The sequence below is a fragment of the Silurus meridionalis genome, chromosome 16 (assembly GCF_014805685.1).
Source record: "Silurus meridionalis isolate SWU-2019-XX chromosome 16, ASM1480568v1, whole genome shotgun sequence".
Lineage (NCBI taxonomy): Eukaryota > Metazoa > Chordata > Actinopteri > Siluriformes > Siluridae > Silurus > Silurus meridionalis.
In genome coordinates this window covers 13,696,879-13,713,196 of record NC_060899.1, presented here as the reverse complement: position 1 = coordinate 13,713,196, position 16,318 = coordinate 13,696,879, and the positions used below count along the sequence as shown (strand labels likewise).

Genomic DNA, 16,318 nt, shown 5'->3' with positions numbered 1-16,318 from the left:
TGTTCGACAATCAGACTCTTGCATGGATGGAGTTCATTTAGTTCTAAGAAACTTTCCTACGTGACCGAGTACCATACCATGATTTATTACCATAACCTCCACTCCAGCTGTATGTAATGGTGGGATTTATGGTTGCCAGATCTAGGGATGCACAGCCTGAATCTGGAAACAGAATTCTGATGTCGCATTTTTTGAGACCGTCGTGACATTTGATTGCGTCAAGAAAGGCAGCTGTCTGTTCGAAAGCTTCTCGCATGAGAAGACATTATCCAGATAATCGTGTGCGACACTTTAAAGAGCACCAGTCATCCTGTTCCAGTGAGGCATAAAATTATTACGATCGCTCGACATTACCTTGGTTTTTTTTCATTGGCAGACGCTTTGTCCTTGAAATGCATCTTATAAATAAAGGTGACTCCAACTGATTTGACTCGACGTGGCGATCGAGTTCTTGTCCAAGCCTGTGTCCTTTCACCTAAATACCACCACAACTAGGGCTGTAAACTGGGATTTATCGTTTTTGACAGTTCTCAGCCACATAAAGCATCTTTTTTCTTCATGTGACTGGTTTAGAAACTTTCCTGGAAAGACAGAAACACGATTTAGGAGTCATTCTAGCGATTTTTAGCAAAAAACAGACCTGTTCGGCTCCGGGTCTTGTTCGAACTATCAAATGCGAGTCAAACTCCCTGGGTTTCACAGAAAGGCTTGTTCCCTGAACGCTAGAAATGCGACCAGATTGGAGATATCTCACTCAGATGTCGACCAGCTGGTGTTGTTAAAGCAATATCGGCAGAGGTGATCGACTTTGGCAAACGGATTACCAGCAGTTTTCTGTTTCCATATAAGGCCAAGTGCATAAACGGTGCTTCTTTTTACGTAGGGAGATGTTCCAAATGGCTTGGAAACCAATAGGGTGCTTTTAAGTTGTTGGGGTTTTTTTCTACACAATTTTCTGTCCAAAAGAAATTCTATCCAGTACTGAAATATCTTTCTGAAATGTGTACATTACCCAACACTGGCTGTCTTTCACAAAGAGTCCTGCATCTGTCCATCGTGCTCTTGCTATCCTCCTAACTATTGATAATTCTAAGGCTTTAAATAAAGATTTCAGTGATTTCGCAATATCCTGCTTAAGGTTATGGTTAAGGAGCTCACTGGGAATGGGACAGGAATACACCAAGGATTCACCAGTTCATCACATGAGCAAGATTCTCACCCAGTGGCAATTTTTCATAGGCAATTGACCTACCATTAGGTGTTTGAGAGAAACCAGAACCCAGAATAGAAAACAAGCCTTGTTAGTGTACACTCTTACAATACATACAATCTATGTATACTCTGATTCCATGGCCAATCCATTTTTCACGCTCATATCTTGATCATATCTTAATGGCTGCTTGGACTGCAGATAAGAAAATTATTTTAACCTTGTGAATCCGCTCTGACTGATTTACCACGCCCCCCATGGTGGGGCAGATAGAACAAATGAGATGCTGGGACATGACATCATAAAGATACGCTTGCGACATTTGGAATACATTTTTGGATGTATTAAAGGCATCGCGGGTTGAACTTGAGGTATTTGTGAGTTTAAATACCACTGATGCCACTGTCATTCATGGCAGAGATTTCACAAGAGCAAAATGTTATACTCTCTGTCCTGTCCCTTGTCAATCAATGTAACATAAGCCAATCATGCTTGTCTGTGAGCTTTGGTACACAGAAAAGGTACACTGCGTCCCCAGAATCTGTTATGATGCCCTGTGATGCAGCATGAGCAGCAGTTGGAAAAGATCTGGCTGGCTGGTTTTAGGTGGAAGCACATGTTGGCCTTCAGGCTGTTGTATGGCTGGTAGGTAGGAATTGATGTGACTGAATCTGTAAGAAAATTGCATTGGAAGTGATTGTCTTTGGTTAAAACATATATTAAATATGCAAATTATTCAATAAAATATGAACGTATTGAGTCTAGGATTCCTGTGTGGTTCAATGTTGTTGGGTGTACCTAAGGGGCTTTTTACTTGTCACATGTACATTACAGCAGAGAGACATTCTTCCTTTGCTCAGGGTCAGCCTTGATACAGCATTCCTGTAGCACACAGGTTAGGGCATTGTTTAGAGGCCCAAGAGTAGCAGCTTAGAGATACTGGGGCTTGAACCCCCAACCTTCTGGTCAGTAACCCAGAGCCTTAAACCCCAAAAATTATTTTAGGAAGTTGTTATTTCTAGTTAAAAGCCTTTTTTTGCCTTTCTATTGGGCTCTTGGCCACGTTAATGGGGGACACCATGGCCTAAAGTGGTAAAGAGCGTTTTTCAAAGACCAAACTCAATAAACACAATAATAATAAAGCACGCTATGTACAAACACACAAGTCTAGAATACGATCGTAGCGCTTTTAATAACGCGTTAAGCGGTTTTTTTTTTCTCCATTCGAAAAATGTTAAGGAAAACCGTGAAAACGCTTAACGTGGATTCTTGCGAGAAATCAACATTCTTTAAAGACCAAACTCAACCAAACCGTAAAAATATTGTTTGGTTTATTATTAACGTGTCAACTGACTTTGGTCTTGTAAAAACGCTGTCTTATCGTATGAAGCGTTTTTCACGTTAAGCGTTTTCGAATGTTCATGGAGAACCGCATACTAGCGCACTCGGAAGTATTTCAGAATAGAGCGTCACAATTGCGCACTACTGTACTGCTTAGTATGCAAGCACGCAATACAACTGCTGAGGCCACTGGGGCGCGTTAGTACGCATGCGCTGGATTGCGGCTCTCTTTCCTATTGGATAAAAGCGTGTCAGGGTCTCCCCCTCCCTCACTGGTCTCTGAGGTAAACAGGAAGTGATCTGGGGGAAAGTGCTGCCGGGATTTTTTTTTTTTTTTTTTTTTAAAACACAGGTGACTAGCGCGCTAGCTAATGGAGTCCGTGGCCAGAATTAAACACAAGGGGCCTTAGCATCCCAATAATATCAACTTTACATATGAGGTAAGATTTTCTGGTTGATGAAAATAGCCAAAATGGCGACTCGGTATCGGCTTCCCTCGAGCGGACTGTTCGATGTTAATGCTAACACGTTAGCCGTAACTTAGATGGCGAAGTTTGGGTAGAGGAAAAAGTTGTACGAGTGAATAAAAAAAGTATATATATATTTTTTCAATATTCCTTCTTTATAATATTTAAATAATATAACAAACTGGCTAATGTACCTGTCAGCTCTTTATTTATATATATATATATGTAGTGAGTTGAACCTTTTTTAAAAATGCAATACTTGTTTATTTTATTTGTCCAAATTAACCAACGGAGATTAAAAACTACAGAAGTCAAAAGTATTTTATATCTAAATATAGAACTGAGAAAGCCATGTGTTCCGGCCCGGAAATTCTGTTTGTGTAGGTCATATTTTAGATATTGAACTCTGATGTTGAAGGGGGTGGAGCTTATTGAGAAATGGGCGGGGATTATTCAAATATCAAGCCCCTTTAACCACGTGACCCTTTCTTGAAAGAATGAAACAAATCTGAACAAATGCAGCTTTTATATACAGTTACGTTCATTTCTGTAATAAACAAATAACTTAATAACAAGTAACTTATCGTTACATTGGAAACCGATCATTTCTGAAACTCAGTTATGATCCTGTAATACATTCTTAGTTTGGATTTTAATGGATCTTGAGGTTCTTTTCAATTATTTTGGTAGATTTGGGTGTGATGAAATTGAACGAGGTGCGCTGAGATTATATGAGGTGTGATTAGTTTATATGAGGCGTGATTAGTTTATATGAGGTGCGACGAGATTATATGAGGTGTGACGAGTTTATGTTGGGTGGGATGAGATTATATGAGGTGGGATGATCTTGGTGAGTGTGAAGTAGTACATGTAATAGTTAAAGAGTAAATGGTTTAGCTTGTTAAAGTTACAGATTCGATTGGTTGCATTAGTCTATCAGAGGGACGTCTGTGAGGAATTATTATTCTTCTAAACATCTTTTCAGTAATCAAACTCTGGGATGGTGAAAGTGATGAAAAAGATTCTCTTGTGTAGATGTTAATGCAATAACAATAATAATTATAATAATAAAAATTGAAGCTTTAAAAAGCATTTTTAGGGGCCAAGCACCCAGACTCGGGGAGCAGCATGTTCTCAGACACGTTAAGACCTCTCAAATAAAATCACGGTTATATCACAAGTGATTCTGAGTTTCACTGATGATGTGTATGTTTTGACTATGGACACTGGTGGAGTTTAGGAGGAAAGTTCTAGTTAAACAAACGAGCTGTGGGGTAAATTCGGTGATTGGACAGAATTTGGAAGAGAAGTAGTGGGCAGTTGGATGTAAGCAATTTCAGCCGCTTATTGTAACCTTTAACCAGTAGGTGGCGTTGGCGAAAATTCTTGTGCATAACTTTGTGGTCCTATAGATGCCCATTGAGTTTTGCCCACTCTGTTTTTGTGAGTATTAGTTCAACACAGACGACATAAAAGTACTCAAAATTCTTAAAGACAGTTTCTTAATTTATGACCAAATTTGACCAGGTGTTGGCGCTAGAGCATTGGCACCACTTTGGCTTAAATTTGGTCAGAATGTTTCTTAGAGGCTTCCCAATCAGTGTTCCAACATTTTGTCAGATGGTTCTTTGGGATGACGTGCTACCCAGATGAAGACGAAGCTCTTTTGGTGCTTGGCCCCCTAATTTAAAGTACTGCTCTATTTTTGTCGCTTCAATTTCAATGTCTATTTTCATTATTGTATTTACTGAGGTTTTAACCCCCAGCCCAAGTATATGACCGAGCGCCTTGTAATTCAGGTGTTTAATAACTGGGAGAGGGGAATCATGGATACATGACGCAAACACCAAAAATGTAATCAGACACTTCTCCAAATGATGGCGGCGAAAAAACCTCCAATCAGGTTGAAATTAGATGTGAAATTAGATCTAATCAGGTTTGATTAGATCCATTTATTTGAAAGTGTTACATAAAAAAATGTAAACAAAGAAGTATATGTCTAGAAGCGAATTTTCTCAGTTATGACGCGCAGCTGTCACATGACCAGAGCTGTTCCACGCATCTGGATTGCAATCAAGCGAAGCGCTCTTGTGGCCTCTTTTATGTCGTAATTAGTTTAGACAATAGATCGCAGCTTGAAAGCATTCTCTAAATATCTGTCCCCAACACAAGAATTCTAAACATTGTCAATGTGTTGTCTCCCCCCTCACTGTTTCTTTTTCCTTTGGGACCAAGATGGACGACATCAATTTACACTACAGGATCCTCAACTGGAGGCGCAGGATCCGAGAAATAAGGGAAGTGCGGGCCGTGCGCTACCAGGAGCGCTACAAACGAATGCTGAAGGACGGAGACACTTTGAGGTGAGTGCTGTGAGCTGTCTGGAGTTTAGAGCCCGTACCGTCTCTGGAATGAGTCACAGGGTATTTATTTATCTGCCAGACACACGTAATGTAAAGCAGATCCAAATTCTAGGGAAACAGACAAGTCAGGAAACAAGTAGTCGGCTAGTCATCATTTCTACTGATTTAGGACACTGGCATTGTGTTTAGTGCAGGTACACTGAGATGAGTAAGACCACGAACAATGAATCATACAGGCCACAACTTGTACTTCTCAGTGCCTTTCATTTTATATTTTATATATATATATATATATATATATATATACACACACACACACACACACACACACACACACACACACACACACACACACACACACATGTATTGGGGCTTCAACTAATGATTATTTTGACAATCAATTAATCGGCAGATTTTTTTTTACTATTAATCAGATAAAAAAAAAATAAACTTTTTTTGAATGTTTTGTTTATCATAACTACATAAAACTTGTATTCAGGGTATTCATGTATGAAGTTGTACTTGCAAAAAAAAAAATGCTAAAGCCGTATATTGAGTTAAACTATGTTTGATTTAGACATTCGAAAGCTTCTAGTTGCTGCTTGTTGATTAGTGCATTAGGGGAATTTCTCCTGTGAACAAATTCACTCATTCCGGGTCTTTTCTTTCTGTAAAAAAAAAACCCCAAACAAAAACAGCATTTGAATATGCAAGCTGAAGCATTTTGTGTAAATCAGCATTTGTATTTTTTGTAATGATCATCGCAGATGGCAAGTTGACCACCAATATAAATTATAATACTACATTGTTTAAAAATTGTGTTGGAAAAAAAAACCCCACACATTTTGTCCTGTTGTGAAGATATAAGCATTTAGAATATATAATTAATTACATTTTGCATAATGATGAAATGAGATATGCATAAATTAAATATACAAACATTAAAAACAAGCTTTTGAATGTAGTAAAGCACGTAGGAGCTCTGGTGAAGGCATCAGACTTTGGATCGGAAGCTCACAAGATCCCACCACCACCAAGCAGCCAGTGCTGGGCCCTTGAGCAAGGCCCTTAAACCTTCCCTGCTCAGTTGTAAATTACTCTGGATAATGGCATCTGCCAAAATGCCATAAATGTAAAAACAAATGCTATATGAATGTAACGGAGAAACGCAGCACGCTAACAGGCTTGATTTAAAAAAATAAATAGACAAAATATGCACTGGTGTACAAATGCATAAGCATTCAAACCACACCAGTGACTAAAAATGTAATCGTTTACTGCTGCTGTTATTTGCTGCTTTCACATTGTGTTTGTTCGCACCAGTTTAATTGAATCCATCACGATGATGCGAGCCGATTGCGCAACCTGATGCTCGCGAGTCACGACAGATCCAGTGCGACTGTCCCGAAGTTACAGTGTGCACAATTGCACTTCATTAAACGACACCATTCTCACACGAGGAGGATTATAAAGTTTTTCCTTACGGTGCTGATGTTTCTCCTTAACATAACATAATGACTGGTGAAGTGAAGAACACTGATTATCTCTTCATCGTGCCACCTGTTAGTGGGTGGAATATTTTTAGGCAGCAAGTGAACATTTTGTCTTTGCAGTTGATGTGATAAAAGCAGGAAAAATGGACAATCGTAAGGATTTGAGCGAGATTAAAGGGCCAGGTTGTGACGTCTAGACGACTGGGTCAACACGTCTTCAAAGCTGCAGCTTTTGTGGGATGTTCCTGGTCAGTGTCTATCGAAAGTGCGGCCGTGTGTGGTCCGATCCAACAGACGAGCTCTTGTAGCTCAAACTACTGAAGAAGTTAATGATGATAATGTGTTTATATATTTATATGTATGCATTGGTCCTTCGGAAATCGCAGCCCCTATGGTACCTTAGTGAATTTATCTGGACATTATATCACTTTATAAACGTAATAGTGTTCAGTATTTGACCAAATACATGGCTTCAAATGTTATTCCTAACTTTCCTGAATATTCGAATTCCCGCAAATTTCAAGATTCCCAAATTGTGTGTGTGCACAATCTATGTAAATGTATGTACACCAGTACCTAAACATAAACTGGGATACGCTATGATTATATAATTATAATATAATTATATCACACTATCGAGTTAATACAGAATGTAGAGAGGAGCAGAACTGCAAGATTAAATAAATAAATCTAATATAAATATCTGAATATGCAAATATACTATAAACCTATTATGGGAGTGCAAAGGTGCAATATATATTGTACAGTAAAACTGTATAAGGAGCAAATGAGAAGAGAAACCAGAAGGATAAGGAGCACAGGTGAATGACCTAGAGCTGAGTGTGATGACCCCAAAGAGTACCAAAAGTACTCAACACCTCTACTAGACCATAAAGACCCCTGTCCTGTATTCAGCAGTCCGAGATAAAGAAATCTGACCATAAATAGGCAACAGATTCCTCGCTTTAGATCCGAGTGCGTATACACAAATTCCCAACGCTTCATCCTGGTTAAATGACTTCCCAAGTTAATTAAATCAAGCGCACGCCGTTCCTCTGCCGTGAACAGCTTCTCCGGCACGCACCGCATTCTTTTGTGTTTTCCCCAGTCATGCTTGTTTTTTTTTTTTTTGTCGATTTCTGACCATCTGATCTTTGGTTTCGGAATGTCGCACAGTTCTTGGAGCTCGTCCCTACACCCACGTCTGCACACGTTTCTCCTTCCGCATGGTAAAAACCGCCGTACGCAACAGAGCCACATTTTTTTTTCTTTTCAAAAACGCAAACAAAGGCTCGCATCTCGCAAAAAAATCCTTCCTGATTGAAATAATTATAATTCCAGCCAATGTTATGGGCCGCTTGTTGTTTTTGCTTCTTTTCTTTTCTTTTTTTTAACTCAGCAAAAGATGAAAGACACGTTTGACGTGACGGAAAAACAAACCGCCTTTTGGTGTCCGAATTCCACAGACCCCAAAATCCCATATTTTCCATGTTGCTGTCACGTTCGATCGCAGACCACATTTGCGAACGCAGGGGTCTGGTCACATGTAGATGGCGTTGCTATTTGTTATAAGTCTGGCGCCCGAGCGAGGTTTAGTGTGCAGGTGCGTTTAAATGTGGACGCATCAAAAAACAAACAAAAAAAAAAATCATTTTTTTGTTCTGTTCCACGAATTGAGCCGATTTGCTAAACAGCCGATTTGGAGTCCACACACGGAAAATGCTGCTGTTTATTTGACTCATCTGAAGTGAAACAGTTTTCCACTAGATGTTCCACCAGATTTTCGATGAGTGAAGCTACACAATATGGACAAAAGTTCGTGGACAACTGAGCATTTTGAACATCCAATTCCACATTTAGTTAAATTTGCTGTTATAATAACCTTCATTCTTCTGGGAAGATGTTCCACTAGAGTTTGTGGAGATGTGTGGAGATTTGTTTACCCTCAAGGGTGCTAGTAAAGTAAGCTACCGATGTAGGCGTTCCGATTCATCCCAAAGGTGTTCAGTACGATTGAGGTTAGAGCTCTATAGCTGTAGATCTTTCACTAAATGTAAATCACATCCTCATGGAGCTGGCTTTGTGCACAGGGACTTTGTCATGCTTCAATTAAAGGGACATTTTCGAGAAACAGCATCGAAAGACATCCAAAGACAGTTGTGTGTCTCCAGATTTCTGGTAGCATTTTAAGCAGGAACCATGTATGGATGGAAAAGTTGTCTTAGTACTTTGGTGTATAAAGTGAAAAAGGTCATTGTGAACTCTCAATAATGGAGGTTGATTGCTGGAACTATCAGCAGAAATCCATACTGATAGTTTTTCCAGCTGTAGGTCCGCCGTCATTACTAGAGCGGCCTCTAGGGGCAATAGAGCGCTATATAGCTATATAGCGAACAGAGAGCGCTATATTTATTATTAATCATTTATTAATTATATTAATTGAATTATTAATACATTTTTTTATTACCACATTTTCATGATTCACTTTTTTTTTTTGTTGTTTTTTTCTCAGTACTACTTCAAGTTTTAATTTTTTTATTTAGTATCCATTTTAAAAACGGTTGATTATTTCAGCATATCAGCAAGACTGATCCAACCTAGCTATCAGGATCAGTCGACCTCTACTTGATAATCTTATCATGCTGAGACTTTTTTTTCAGCAGTAAAAATATTTTTGTGTTGAGTGTATTAAAAAAATAGCAGAACTTGATTACTTATTAGAAATGAAGACTTGGTCCTGGGGAGAGATGGATGTACTTATAGCAACGATGCCGGCTATGAAATGTTTTTAACCTGCTGTCGTTTTCTCTTCCGCAGTTACCAAGGGAACTCTGACGAAGTTGGCTGCTATGTGGCTCCTCGACCTTTATCGAAAGGAAACTGTTACTTTGAGGTAAGTTATATAAGGTCCAGAGTTCAAGGCAATAAAGGATGATCATGTCATTAAATTGTCCCCAAGAATATATATTTTATGTATGTATGTATGTATGTATGTATGTATGTATGTATGTGTTTGGCGACCCCTAATAGGGGAATCTAAAAAAGAATATATTATATATATATATAAAACTATTTAAGAGGATCCCACATTATCAGGAGTCACTGTCATGTTTCTTCAAGAGTCTATAATACATTCTACAATGCATTACAACAAATTGTTCGATGTTTTACAAATGGTTATATTTTTTTACCGACGATTTTTTTTCATATTCATACCTCAAATCCTCACTTCATACATAACCTGGGTTCAGTATATATTTGCATGTGCTATCAGGGACTTCTTGCGTAATCGTGCCGCATTTTACCCTCCAAGTTCGCTGCCATGACCGACCGCAAAAAAAAAAACACGCAAGCTTTAGAAAGCTATAATGACTGGCAGTGACTGGAAGCTCCGCCCCCTCCCTTTCCAAGTGACTAATTTTTTTGCTTGATTTTTTTTTTTTCCCACTTTGAACCGATCATAGCATATTTAATATATAGTTAATATACGCTTGTTTAATTTACCTTGAAAGTTTTGGCTGCCAAAACAAACAGGCTGAAGGATTAAAGTGGCAAATTCTACATTTTAGAGAAAAATAAAAATCATGATTCTTAAATATAAGAATATATTTAAGATATACTAAAATGTCAGATTTTACACCAGCAGCATGTTTTGTCCTACGACAAAGTGGCACTTTAAAAACAATAATAATAATAAAAAAAGAAAAAAACAAAAATAAAGTCATAGCAATACATAAGTCATAATAACATTAAAACTATTTTTTTTTAACCACTTTAAACTTGTAAATCAGACATTATTCTCATAATTTTCATCTTATTCCCGCATTGTTACAACTTTATTCTCATGATGATTGTGGCTTTATTCTCGTATTGATACGACTCTATTGCCTTTTTATCTCGTCTTAGATTGAAAATTTTTCTTATTGTGGTTCTAAAATGCTGTCATGATGTCAATAAAAATTTAAATTCTAACCTCAAATACAAGCAAGTATTTAAGTATGCAAATGTATTCATATGCATGTTTAATTAGATCATTTGCATACCACAATAGACAGGTTGACTATTCTCTTTTTTTTTTTTTCGTTTCCCATTCTTCTGCCTTTCCTAAAACCTTAAACAAAGCCCAACTCGTTTGTTGTCTTCTCCTCCTTTTTCCTCTTTGTTCTTTCTCTCTTGCTACTGTTTAACCTAAAACACAGTTGTTTCAGCTCTCGGGTTTGTTTCATGCAAAAGCGAACGCAGCAACATCACCACAGCACCCATTATCCGTTCGCCTAAACACCAAAAACCAAACTGCAGATGCGAATCGAAGACAAACCCGAAGCTCAGAGGTTACATAACGACTAGCACGCCCTTTTTTCCACTCCTGGGTTTTTTTCTTTCATGTTCTAAGGTTCAGTAAGACCGACTGTCCTTTTGAATTCAAATATTTCTCAGCACGTGCTAAATTTAGCCTTTTTTCCATTCGAAACAGAGGCCTACTCAGTACCTAGTCAGTAGCCTTGAACCTATTACAGCCCATATGCAGATTATTAGAGGATCATGTGGGGGTGGTTGGGGGGGAGAAGGGGAAGTCCAGCCACACAACCTGTGATTCATATTGTTTTATTCTCTATTAATAACACAGAAAGCGATTTGTTTTTAATTTATTCGCATTTCGAGCGGATCAAAACGACCTGTTCTGAGACGGCAAGAAATCATCCTTGTTATGAAGAATGCGATTTCCTGTGACTTCTCCAGGACGTGCTGATCTTCTCGAAGCTGTTATTACGAGCCAGGCATTGTGGCGTTTGAGGGGAAAGGAGCACTCAGGTGGTTCCAGATAGAAAAGCGTGCGAGGTTGCGGCTTCAGATCGAGCTTTGGGTGAAGGCGACGCTGGTTTGAACAGCTGGCAGTTTGTCATGGTTTGAGAAAACTCCACTTTTACATGGCCGTTGGAATGGGGTAGTTCACAGAGATCCGTGTCTCCTCGTATTCAGATTCCCTCAGGGAATTTGATTTGAGTGCTTTCCAGGTATGGATTAGTACAGAGGGGAAAAAAAAGAACACAGTATTGAAAAAATGTGTTTCCACACGATTGCCATATTTTGTATTTATTTATTTTTTTTTTCTAAAATATGAAAGGAAGTATTTATACAAAAGTGGGTTTTGAATTTAAATTCACGCTACGGATACGTTTGAAAACGTTTCGATCGTTTCCCAAAAATTGCTCATCCACACTGAAACGTCTGAGCGGTGCACCTTCGTCATTTCCCCCCCACACCTTTAATTTACTTTCTGGCTTTTTAAACGACCAAATCGAAATGACCAGAAAACACGACATTGCCTCCGTTTTCACAGCTCGCACCGCAAAGGGTGTTTTTTGATGATGTGGCCTCGCGGTGTTTGTGTTCATGGACTTGACTTCTGTTTCATTATGGTAAATCGCATATAAATGTTGCTGTAGGATTGAAGGTTTACAGTGTAAAAATTGAGTTTATAAACGGTCAACATCGCACCGGTTCCCAATCTCTGAACGCTACAGGAGCTCCAAACGGACGTATTTGGACGTACATAAGAGATTCAGTTGGAATCTCAAATCATCATCTGTTGTTTATTTTCCGTGCATTAGACCCCATTTCCCCATTACATTTCCAGTTTTAGTACACACACACACACAAAATGTTGAACTGTTGTCTTTTGTTTTGACAACTTTTATCCAAAAAAAAAAAACACAAGCCCTTACTGCGATCTTAGGCTGCCCTAATATTTTTTTTTACAAATTTTTTATTCCATTATTTTTTTTTCTTTTCAGCAATGGTAAGTGTGTGCAAATCGATTTTGTCCTTAGTCAAGTGGAAATTTTCTCTATGAACCTAATTGAATATTTTGTCTGGAAGCCCAGGCTGGAATCCTGCAGCTCCAGGGTTCACAGCAGGGCTGTCTTCACGAAGCGCCGCGTCTTTTTTCCCGGCGCATTAAACTCGCAGCGGGGCGCTCGGAGCCACTACATCAGCGGACGTCAATATTTAGGAGGCTTTTCAAGATTTATCTTGCCGTTTAAAGTTCACCGAGCAAATCCTCGAAAGACTCTGCTTCTAAACATGATTTAATTCCTGGCAGCAGGTTTTAGGGTTTAAAGCAGGAAGGCGCGACTCGCCAACAGCTGCATGGCAGCCATTTTCCTGGAAAGAACTAAATTTTATTATTTTTTTTTACTTTCATTCCTGTGGACAGAGCTTTCGTTTCTGCCCAGGCCAAGTTTCCTCAAGAGTAGTGAATCTGTTTTGACCTTCATGGAGGTCTTTTCTTTTTGTTTTGAGGATGCCATTAAATTAGGCAGGGAGTCTAATTAGTGGCAGGGAACAAAAGTTCGTTTTTGGATTTTCCAAGAAATCCGAACGCACTTTGCCAGGCCACACACTTCACAGCAGGTAACTTGACTTTTTGTTGTTGTTTGTTTGTTTGTTTGTTTGTTTGTTTGTTTGTTGCTGGCAAAAGACTTCACACACAGCTGCTCGTGGTGCAGTGATATTGTTCGTCTGAAATCATCTCAACTCGCTAGCAGCTGCGAGTTCAAAGTTTTTGATTGGTTTTGGTATGATTTCTCAATAGCATGATCCTGAATGCTCCAGAGCGTTAGGAAGTGTGACATGAGGTGGGAGCTCAGTGGTTAAGGCTCTGGGTTAATGATCTGAAGGTTGGTGGTTCAACCCCCAGTATTTCCAAGCTGCTGCTCCTGGGGCTCTGAGCAAGGCCCTTAACCATCTGTCCTCCAGGGGGTGCTGTATCATGTCTGACCCCAGCTTCCTAACATCACAGGAAGTCTGTCTGTCTGACTGTCTGTCTGTTTGTCTGTCTGTCTATTCATTTCAGGTGACTATAATGGACACGGGCGTGAGAGGGACGATTGCTGTGGGTCTGGTTCCTCAGTTCTACAAACTCGATCATCAGCCCGGCTGGCTGCCTCACTCTATCGCGTACCACGCAGACGATGGGAAGTGAGTCTTGCATTTGTGTTGTTCTTTGATTGAGCATCTTTACATTGATGTATAACGTACATCTTTCCAACTTCACTATATAAGCAAAAGTATTGGGATATTATAGTTAAAAGTATAGTTAAAACTCAAGTTCTTTCTGGAACATATTAAGTGGGGGACCGCATGTTTATTGTTCAACTTGACACCATACACAACAGTGTCAGGGGTATAAAAACTATATATAGAAACTGTGGCTGCTCATTCCGTGCACATGGCCAGCTCCATGAAGATCTGCGTTACATGGGTTGGAGAGGAAGTTCTAAAGTACCCACATAAAGCAGGCATACAGTAAATGGAGGTTGCTGTAGGAACATTCAGGGTAAGACAGAGGGTGAATGAGGCAATAGTTTGATCATACAATCAACATGACCGAGTAGCAGCCCTCGACATAATAATGATATCAATGATTGGTGGTGTTTAAATGTTTACATTTTTTTCCTTCTTTATATGACTCATTTTTTATTATCATTTTTTTTTAATGTGTTGGGATTTTCTCAACCTCCCATCCCATCCCCCCGCACCCTTAGCCACCACGTTCCAGACGAGCAGCTAATCAGAGGTTGTGGCTTGAAAGTCTGCTGACATCGTATCTCTTCTCTCATTCCTCAGACTGTATAATGGAAACCCGGTCGGCCAGCAGTTCGGCCCCAAGTGCAACCGCGGCGATCGGATCGGCTGCGGGATCTACGCAGACACGCTGGACGCCGGACTCACCACCGTGTTTTTCACCAAGAATGGCAAGGAGGTGAGTTCAGACGTGACCCTGAACCTCCACCCTTCCTCAGAGGTGTTTTTCACTGCCATTGGAGCGTTTTATTGACCAGGAGCAGGACTTCCTGGCTTTATTTGTGTTTTTTTGCTTCGGAAGAAGCGCTTAGATTCGATGGCTGCGTCCTTCGATTGGCACGTGACCTTCACACCCTCTTCACTTAATGCCCCAGCAAATATACACATATAGTTATCCCATTGTGAGCCTCCCAGATTAAAGCAGCAGTTAATATGGCGGTGGTTTCCACCAGCCAGCGGGTTCAGGGCCAATCGAGGCTTCATTCCACAGCGCAAGCATCTCTCTGCTCTTGCACAGGAGACGGGTGCCTCGTAAAAACGTTCGGCCCCAGTTTTGACTTTCCGTTCTGTGCAATCGGTTAATCCTAATGGCCTGCAAGCAATTACACTTCCAATACACATACAGAAAGGCCAGGAACCTGGCGATCAGGAGGTGTTTATTTCTTTTTCCATAGTTTGCTCTTTTTAGCACTTACAATTTGTGAAAAAAACAAAAACAATCTGAAATACTGCCTTTAACGGAGCAGGTGGGCACGGTGGTGGTTCCCGTGGCTCCGGGTGGCCTTTTCCCTGCAGTCGGCATGCACTCTCTGGGCGAGGAGGTGCGTCTGAATCTGCAGGCCGAGTGGGGCAGCGAGGAGGAGGACAGCATCATGATGGTGGACAGCCACGAGGACGAATGGGGACGTCTGTACGATGTCAAAGTCAGCGGCACGGTAAGATGGTTGTAGATGGGAAAAGAGACATGCATACACCACACACTCACACACCAGCACAGAATTAGTATAGCTTTTGTCACAGAAAAAATAATTCCAGAGCAGATAAAATTATGTATTGGGGGTTTTATAAATTGGGGTGGATTTGATATTTATAATACCTGCCCCTGTGTTAGTAGTTAGTACAGACATTGGGAATGTGCATCTCCATAACTGAGGCCAACACCATCTTTTAATTAATTAAAACCAGAAAGTCTCCAGGAAGTTGCAGCTCTACCTCTGCCATGTTAATCTGTATTCTATGTGACTCTCAGGACACGTTTCCACGTCTCCGTAGCGTTGTGATACGTTATATTCATGTAGCAGCAAATGATTGTTCAAATCGGTGCATCACATCGTTAACTTTTATGCCGGCGCGAGTCGGTGAATCTTACAATAACTACTAGACACGATAAGGTATGTAATCACCTGAAGCCTACTGAGATCACTGTTTACAGTTCCAGGTTGAAGATCAGAGCAGCAGATTTCAGGCCCCAAACTTAAACACTGGCACATAACTGGCAAGGATGCTTGGCTTCATAAACAGGAAAGAAAGATGGTGAAATCTTTGCCCATCTTGTCTTCTCTAAATTCTGCAGGAGATTTTCTAAGATGTAATCAGCTTAGTGAAGATTTACCCTTTTAGGAAGCAGAAATCTAAAGAAGGAGAAAGAGGTCTGCGTACGCATGCCGCATGCCTCTGCCGCCACGACTGGGCTGATAATGGCGTGTTATTACAGGCAGCCGATGGTTTGAGCTGCGGAACCAACAGCTGACAGCGGCGCTTTCATTTCCCGCAGCAGATACGGTCAAGGAACCTGATCCACTCGCTCGGGTACTCGGAGCACGAGCGGTCCGTTTGGATTGTTGGCTGATGCTCTTT

At 40.2% G+C, this 16,318-nt stretch overlaps 1 protein-coding gene across 1 annotated transcript in view; it reads left to right on the top strand.

Annotated features, from left to right (window-relative positions):
• Positions 1–2,837: 2,837 nt before the first annotated feature.
• The window catches only part of spryd3 (SPRY domain containing 3), a 34,837-nt gene continuing 21,356 nt past the window's right edge, over positions 2,838–16,318 (top strand). Inside the window, exons 1-6 of the mRNA XM_046869112.1 lie at positions 2,838–2,991; positions 5,254–5,381; positions 9,692–9,767; positions 13,731–13,855; positions 14,504–14,639; positions 15,208–15,396. Of these exons, the coding sequence (XP_046725068.1) occupies positions 5,254–5,381; positions 9,692–9,767; positions 13,731–13,855; positions 14,504–14,639; positions 15,208–15,396 (654 nt within the window). The 5' untranslated portion in view covers positions 2,838–2,991. The remainder of the gene's footprint in view (positions 2,992–5,253; positions 5,382–9,691; positions 9,768–13,730; positions 13,856–14,503; positions 14,640–15,207; positions 15,397–16,318) is intronic.